This window comes from Nerophis ophidion, linkage group LG14, assembly GCF_033978795.1.
Source record: "Nerophis ophidion isolate RoL-2023_Sa linkage group LG14, RoL_Noph_v1.0, whole genome shotgun sequence".
NCBI classification, from domain to species: Eukaryota; Metazoa; Chordata; class Actinopteri; order Syngnathiformes; family Syngnathidae; genus Nerophis; species Nerophis ophidion.
The window spans coordinates 13,102,670-13,111,827 of record NC_084624.1 but is presented as its reverse complement, the minus strand read 5'-3'; the positions used below and the strand labels follow the sequence as shown (position 1 = coordinate 13,111,827).

General features: G+C 43.0%; 1 protein-coding gene across 2 annotated transcripts in view; it reads left to right on the top strand.

Moving 5' to 3' along the window:
- Positions 1–1,316: 1,316 nt before the first annotated feature.
- The window catches only part of pkn2a (protein kinase N2a), a 131,847-nt gene continuing 124,005 nt past the window's right edge, over positions 1,317–9,158 (top strand). The window contains exon 1 of one of the 2 annotated variants that reach the window (XM_061919875.1): positions 1,317–1,644. Coding sequence is in view for 1 of the 2 variants with exons in the window: in XM_061919876.1 (XP_061775860.1) it covers positions 1,624–1,644 (21 nt within the window). In the remaining variant the exon portion in view is untranslated. The remainder of the gene's footprint in view (positions 1,645–9,158) is intronic. The other variant, XM_061919876.1, reaches the window with a different exon arrangement.

Genomic DNA, 9,158 nt, shown 5'->3' with positions numbered 1-9,158 from the left:
TCCACTATGGACTGGATTCTCTCTATTATGTTAGATCCACTATGGACTGGACTTTCACAATATTACGCTAGACCCACTATGGACTGGACTCTCACTATTATGTTAGATCCACCATGGACTGGACTCTCACTATAATGTTAGATCCACTATGGACTGGACTCTCACTATTACGTTAGATCCACTATGGACTGGACTCTCACAATATTATGTTAGATCCACTATGGACTGGACTCTCACTATTATGTTAGATCCACTATGGACTGGACTCTCACTATTATGTTAGATCCACTATGGACTGGACTTTCACAATATTACGCTAGACCCACTATGGACTGGACTCTCACTATTATGTTAGATCCACCATGGACTGGACTCTCACTATAATGTTAGATCCACTATGGACTGGACTCTCACTATTACGTTAGATCCACTATGGACTGGACTTTCACAATATTATGATAGACCCACTGTGGATGGGACTCTCACTATTATGTTATATCCACTATGGACTGGACTCCCACTATTATGTTAGATCCACCTTGGACTGGACTCTCACTGTTATTTTAGATCCACTATGGACTGGACTTTCACAATATTATGCTAGACCCACTGTGGACTGGACTCTCACTATTATGTGAGATCCACTATGGACTGGACTCTCACTATTATGTTGGATCCGTTATGGACTGGATTCTCTCTATTATGTTAAATCCACTATGGACTGGACTCTCTATTATGTTAGATCCACTATGGACTGGACTCTCACTATAATGTTAGATCCACTATGGACTGGACTCTCGCTATAATGTTAGATCCACTATGGACTGGACTCTCACTATTATGTCAGATCCACTATGGACTGGACTCTCACTATTATGTTAGATCCACTATGGACTGGACTTTCACAATATTACGCTAGACCCACTATGGACTGGACTCTCACTATTATGCTAGACCCACCATGGACTGGACTCTCACTATAATGTTAGATACACTATGGACTGGACTCTCACTATTATGTTAGCTCCACTATGGACTGGACTTTCACAATATTATGCTAGACCCACTCGACGTCCATTGCACTGGTCTCCCCTAGAAGGGGGGTGGGGGGTGACCCACATCTGTAGTCCTCTCCAAGGTTTCTCAATGTCATCCCATTGTGGTTGTGACTTGTGCAGCCCTTTGAGACACTTGTGATTTAGGGTTATATAAATAACCATTGATTGATTGATTGATACATTTCCTTGTTGATGTTTAAAGGGGAGTAGAAATACAAGAACACACACAGCGGTGGTAGTTTGGTTGTTAACCCGTGCTGTGGGAGCTCCTCTGGGCGGGCTATTCCACTCTAACCGCCCCCTCTTCCTCCAACGGCCCTGGGACAGCCTCTTCCTATTCTTCACTTTCGTCCCAAGACCCCGTCCGGAGCCCACCGAGCTGCGGTGTGGCCCGCGTCCAGGACAACAACAACAACAATGGGAGGCGTCGCGTACCCGAGATGACCGACGCTTGGGCGAATATCAACTTTTCCAGTGCTTGGAAACGTAAAAAGGAGACTTGTTTTCCGAGCCCCAGCTCCCCTCCTCTCTCCCCGTAGGATTTGATTCAAAGGCGAGAAGCAAGATGGCCGCCGACTCCGTGCAGGTAGGAAAAGTTGACAACTTTTGGGGGAAAAGTACGCCAACTTAGCCTATGACAGAACCTTCTGGGGACGTTTTAACTACTCGGCGGGGTTTATTGGCGTCACTTTCCAGCCGGGAGTTAAACTTGCTCCCGAGGTTTAGTCTGGGAATCACCCTGGGATCGAGGCCTGGGGCAACAATTGTCCAAACTTTATCCAGAAATGTCCCAAAGTTTCGAACGGAAATGGCGACTAATGTTCACTAGAATTTGAAAAGTTTGACTTAAGTGACAGTTAAACGTTAACCCGCGGGGGTCTTCACGCGAGCGTTAATTCAAACAGGACGTAAAGTCACAATATTTGGTATAATAATCGATACAAATTGACATCGTTGGCTTTGCCGCAGAACACATGTGACGTCACCTGTGACAGCGACACTTGGGAACCACATGTGCGTATTCTTATCTTGTTGTCCTTCAAAACAAAAAAAAGTAAGAACAAATGCTGTGTAAAGTTGTCCTCTTTTTTTAATTATTTAATCCAACAAGTCCCGAGTCAAGAACAATTGTGTTTTCACTTGAATGACGTCACTGCCGAGGAGACTATTTCTGCCAAACATATATATATACCGTATTTCCTAGAATTGCCGCCTGGGCGCTAATTAATTTAAAACCGCTTCTCACTCCTGCGCTTACCAAAGGCATGCGGTAAAAGTAAGCATGCGCTAATTATTTTTAAAAGCCTACTGAAACCCACTATTACCCACCATGCAGTCTGATAGTTTATATATCAATGATGAAATATTAACATTGCAACACATGCCAATACGGCCTTTTTAGTTTACTAAATTGCAATTTTAAATTTCCCGGGACGTTCAATCTTTCTGTGTGGAGTTTGCAGGTTCTCCCCGTGAATGCGTGGGTTCCCTCCGGGTACTCCGGCTTCCTCCCACTTCCAAAGACACGCACCTGGGGATGGGTTGATTGGCAACACTAAATTGGCCCTAGTGTGTGAATGTGAGTGTGAATGTTGTCTATCTATATGTGTTGGCCCTGCGATGAGGTGGCGACTTGTCCAGGGTGTACCCTGGACCCTGCCTTCCGCCCGATTGTAGCTGAGATAGGCGCCAGCGATCCCAAAAGGGAATTAGCGGTAGGAAATGGATGGATGCATGGATATATACCGTATTTCCTTGAATTGCCGCCGGGGCGCTAATTAATATACAACTTCTTCTCACTCCTGCTTACCAAAGGCATGCGGTAAAAGTAAGGATGCGCTAATTATTTTTAAAAGCCTACTGAAACCCACTACTACCCACCACGCAGTCTGATAGTTTATATATCAATGATGAAATATTAACATTGAAACACATGCCAATACGGCCTTTTTAGTTTACTAAATTGCAATTTTAAATTTCCCGGGACGTTCAGTCTTTCTGTGTGGAGTTTGCATGTCCTCCTCGTGAGTGCGTGGGTTCCCTCCGGGTACTCCGGCTTCCTCCCACCTCCAAAGACATGCACCTTGGGATAGGTTGATTGGCAACACTAAATTGGCCCTAGTGTGTGAATGTGAGTGTGAATGTTGTCTGTCTATCTGTGTTGGCCCTGCGATGAGGTGGCGACTTGTCGACCCTGCCTTCCGCCCGATTGGAGCTGAGATAGGCGCCAGCGACCCCAAAAGGGAATAAGCGGTAGAAAATGGATGGATGGATGGATATATACCGTATTTCCTTGAATTACTGCCGGGACGCTAATTAATATAAAACCTCTTCTCACTCCTGCTTACCAAAGGCATGCGGTAAAAGTAAGCATGCGCTAATTATTTTTAAAAGCCTACTGAAAGCCACTACTACCCACCACGAAGTCTGATAGTTTATATATCAATGATGAAATATTAACGTTGCAACACATGCCAATACGGCCTTTTTAGTTGACTAAATTGCAATTTTAAATTTCCCGGGACGTTCAGTCTTTCTGTGTGGAGTTTGCATGTTCTCCCCGTGACTGCGTGGGTTCCCTCCGGGTACTCCGGCTTCCTCCCACTTCCAAAGACACGCACCTGGGGATGGGTTGATTGGCAACACTAAATTGGCCCTAGTGTGTGAATGTGAGTATGAATGTTGTCTGTCTATCTGTGTTGGCCCTGCGATGAGGTGGCGACTTGTCCAGGGTTTACCCTGGACCCTGCCTTCCGCCCGATTGTAGCTGAGATAGGCGGCAGCGACCCCAAAAGGGAATAAGCGGTAGAAAATGGATGGATATATGGATATATACCGTATTTCCTTGAATTGCCGCCGGGGCGCTAATTAATTTTAAACCTTTTCTCACTCCTGCGCTTACCAAAGGCATGCGGTAAAAGTAAGCATGCGCTAATTATTTTTAAAAGCCTACTGAAACCCACTATTACCCACCATGCAGTCTGATAGTTTATATATCAATGATGAAATATTATCATTGCAACACATGCCAATACGGCCTTTTTAGTTTACTAAATTGACATTTTAAATTTCCCGGGACGCTCAATCTTTCTGTGCGGAGTTTGCATGTTCTCCCCGTGAATGCGTGGGTTCCCTCCGGGTACTCCGGCTTCCTCCCACTTCCAAAGACACGCACCTGGGGATGGGTTGATTGGCAACACTAAATTGGCCCTAGTGTGTGAATGTGAGTGTGAATGTTGTCTGTCTATATGTGTTGGCCCTGCGATGAGGTGGCGACTTGTCCAGGGTGTACCCTGGACCCTGCCTTCCGCCTGATTGGAGCTGAGATAGGCGCCAGCGACCCCAAAAGGGAATAAGCGGTAGGAAATGGATGGATGGATGGATATATACCGTATTTCCTTGAATTGCCGCCGGGGCGCTAATTAATTTAAAACCTCTGACTCCTGCGCTTAACAAAGGCATGCGGTAAAAGTAAGCATGCGCTAATTATTTTTAAAGGCCTACTAAAACCCACTACTACCGACCACGCAGTCTGATAGTTTATATATCAATGATGAAACACATGCCAATACGGCCTTTTTAGTTTACTAAATTGCAATTTTAAATTTCCCGGGACTTTTTTCTTGAAAACGTCGCGTAATGATGACGTGTACGCGTGTCGTCACGGGCTGTTATGAATATGAGTGCTGCACACACACACACAGCTAAAAGTCGTCTGCTTTAACGGCATAATTACACTGTATTTTGGAGATCTGTGTTGCTGAATCTTTTGCAATTTGTTCAATTAAAATTGGAGAAGTCACAGTAGAAAGATGGAGTTGGGAAGCTTTAGCCTTTAGCCACACAAACGCACGGTGATTCGTTGTTTAAAATTCACGGAGGTGAAACTTTACAATGGATCACAGCGGACATGGATCCCGACCGAATGTCAACCAGCAGGTTTCGGTGAGAAAATTGTGGTTAAAAAGTCGCCTCTTACCGGATATCAGCTGAGCTTGTGCCTCCCGTACAGCTGCCGTCGACTCCCTCGAGACACTGCGCGTCAACACCCGGCCGTGGACGTACACTCCCGACTATCAGGTACTGTTAAACTCACTAAAACACTAGCTAGCAACATAATAGAAGGATAAGGGATTTCCCCGAATTATCTTAGTAAATGTTTCTAAAAACATATGACGCCGTCTCAATGCAATGCGATTGCAATTGCGTTTTTTTTTTAACTTTAAAAAAAAAAAAAAAAATTCTAGTCTGTCCCTATCAATATCTTCAAACACTAATCTTTCATCCTCGCTCAAATTAATGGGGAAATTGTCGTTTTCTCGGTCCGAATAGCTGTTTTTGTTGGAGGCTCCCATGAAAATCAATGTGAATATGAGGAGCCATCAACATGTGACGTCATCGTCTGCGACTTCCGGTAGAGGGAGGGCTTTTCTCCAGTTGCGAACTTTATCGTGGATGTTCTCTACTAAATCTTTTCAGCAAAAATATGGCAATATCGTGAAATGATCAAGTATGACACATAGAATGTACCTGCTATCCCCGTTTAAATACAAAAATCTCATTTCAGTAGGCCTTTAAACCTCTTCTCACTCTGGCACTTACCAAAGGCATGCAGTAAAAATGTGAGTGTGATGTAAGGATACCATCATGAAGAGCACATTTAATTAAAAAAAACGTTGTTATGGTCTTACCTTTACTTATAAATGAAGTCCATGCCAGCTCCTTCTGATCAAAAGCATTGATAGCTTGTTTATAGAAGTCTTCCTTATCTTTCTTCAGTTTTAGAAGTCTCTCTGTCTCGATGGAGATCTTCCTTTATTACCTAGGGGCGGAGTGGCGCAGTGGAAGAGTGGCCGTGCGCAACCTGAGCGTCCCTGGTTAAATCCCCACCTAGTACCAACCTTGTCACGTCAGTTGTGTCCTGAGCAAGATAATTCACCCTTGCTCCTGATGGGTGCTGGTTAGCGCCTTGCGTGGCAGCTCCCTCCATCAGTGTGTGAATGTGTGTGTGAATGAGTAAATCTGGAAGTAGTGTCAAAGCGCTTTGAGTACCTTGAAGGTAGAAAAGTGCTATACAAGTACAACCCATTTATCATTTATTTATTTACCTCCTGCTTCGATTGAAAGTCCAGTTTAGAAAACTGCTATCAGACCGCTGCTATCAGTTAGCTCGGCTCCTAAAGTGCGGGCGACGACAGAATTATCCTCGGACAGCTCCCCCTCCTGTTCTGCTCTGTGGGTGATCTCTTTATCCCACCGCTGCCACCAGGAAGTTTTATTGTATAAATAATACACTGGGTATTTAGGACTGGAACATGCTTTATTTCAGCCCGGTTGTTTACATAGCCAGCATGTGTTCCATCCTAAAAGGTCCGTCGTGCAGCCCCGCGTCATATCCGTCCCAGCACATATTACGTCACTCATTGTCATTTCTTCTGCAGCCGAGTAGTCGGAAGAAGGATCACTAGCGCCCTCTACCCCCAGGAAGCGGAAGTCAATAAATGACTCATATTTGACAGACGCAGCTACGGTATTGTGACAGCCCCAAGCCGTCGTCTTGCGGGTTCTCAGGACCACCGAGGAAGGACATGGCTTGAGCAGTTTGACTTTGTTTATTTTTCAATAAAACCTCAGTCCAGGTCGCTCTTCTGCTCTTAATCTTCTTCCCTTTATGCGATTTCAAATTACCGATATTGAAATCAGCCTCCTCTATTTTGAAAATGTTGACAGGGGAAGTGTCACTCGTGACGTCACGAGTTTGACCCGGCGGTAATACCAAGCATCCGCTAATTATTTTGCGAAGCGAGTTTGAACCGGTAGTAATTCAAGGCAGGCGCATACTATATGCCCGTCGGCAATTCAAGGAAATACGGTATGTAAACATGGACATAATTGTATCTCGTCACCCACACTAAAATAAAACATGTTACATGGACTTTTTGTTGGGGAGAAGCTTTGAGATGTACGAATTGATAATCTATTCCAAGAGTGCTGTATGACTGAAACCGGCTTGGTGATGTATTAGTGATACTGTATCTGTGTTTACCTGCTAGGTAGTCTAAGTATCCTACGATTTTTGAAAAAAAAAGGCATATCCAGTTTGATAAATGAGCTGATTATACCGTATTGAACACAATCAAGACTCTCTTAAAGACAAAATTAATATTTTTAAATCTATCTTTACAATGTGAGTTAAAGGCCTACTGAAATTAGATTTTCTTATTCAAACAGGGATAGCAAGTCCATTCTATGTCTCATACTTGATCATTTTGCGATATTGCCATACTTTTGCTGAAAGGAATTAGTAGAGAATATCGCTGATAAAGTTCGGAATTTTTGGTCGCTAATAAAATAGCCTTGCCTTTACCGGAAGTAGCAGACGATGTGCGCTTGATTACACGGGTTATAGGGCTCCTCACATTGTTTATAATCATAGCCTCCAGCAGCAAGAGCTATTCGGACCGAGAAAGCGAAAATTTCCCCATTAACTTGAGTGACGATGAAAGATTTGTGGATGAGGAAAGTTAGAGTGAAGCAAAAAAAAAGAAAATAAATAAAAGGCGACGGCTACAGGCGGCGGCAGTGGGACCGTTTCAGATGTAATTAGACACATTTACTAGGATAATTCAGGAAAATCCCTTATCTGCTTATTGTTTTAATAGTGTTTTAGTGAGATTGTAAAGTCATACCTGAAAGTTGGATGGCTGCGGTGAACGCCAGTGTCTCTGAGAGAAGCTGAGGAGCCAAGATCACAGCTGCCTTTTTGAAATGCAGGAGGAGGTCGCATAATCCACTGGAGTCTTCGGTAAGAGCCGACTTAATATCACAATTTTCTCATCCCAAAACTTGCTGGTTGACGTAGAGAAACATGTTCGCTTGACCGCTCTGTGTTAAAGCTTCACAACAAACAAAGAAACACCGGCTGTGTCTCGGTGCTAAAGGCAGCTGCAATCCACCGCTTTCCACCAACAGCATTCTTATTTATAGTCTCCATTATTAATTGAACAAATTGCAAAGGATTCAGCAACACAGATGTCCAAATTACTGTGTAATTATGCGATGAAAAGAGATGACTTTTAGCCGTAAGTGGCGCTGGGCTAATATGTCCACTACAACCCGAGACGTCGCAAAAACGCATCATAATTGGCGTCATCATTCCGCGACGTTTTCAACGAGAAACTCAGCGGGAAATTTAAAATTGTAATTTAGTAAACTAAAAAGGCCGTATTGGCATGTGTTGCAATGTTAATATTTCATCATTGATATATAAACTATTAGACTGCGTGGTCGGTAGTAGTGGGTTTCAGTAGGCCTTTAATCCAAAAAGTCCCGAGTCAAGAATGATTGTGTTTTCACTTGAATGACGTCACTGCCGAGGAGACTATTTCTGCCAAACATATATATGCAAACATGGACATAATTGGATCTCATCACCTCACTAAAATAAAACATGATACATGGACTTTTTGTTGGGGAGACGCTATGAGATGTACAAATTGATAATCTATTCCAAGAGTACTGTTTGACTGAAACTGGCTTGGTGATGTATTAGTGATACTGTATCTGTGTTTACCTGCTGGGTAGTCTAAGTATTAGGGCTGCGAATCTTAGGGTGTCCCACGATTCGATTCAATATCGATTCTTGGGGTCGCGATTCGATTACATATCGATTTTTTTCGATTCAACGCGATTCTCGATTCAAAAACGATATTTTTCCGGTTCAAAACGAATCTGTATTCATTCAATACATAGGATTTCAGCAGAATCTACCCCAGTCTGCTGACATGCTAGCAGAGTAGTAGGTTTTTTTAAAAAAGCTTTTATAATTGTAAAGGACAATGTTTTATCAACTAATTGCAATAATGAAAATTAGTTTTAACTATTAAACGAACCAAAAATATGACTTATTTTATCTTTGTGAAAACATTGTACACAGTGTGTTGTCAAGCTTATGAGATGCGATGCAAGTGTAAGCCACTGTGACACTATTGTTCTTTTATTTTTATTTTTATAAATGTTTGATAATGTCAATGAGGGATTTTTAATCACTGCTATGCTGAAATTATAACAAATATTGATACTGTTGTTGATAATATTCAT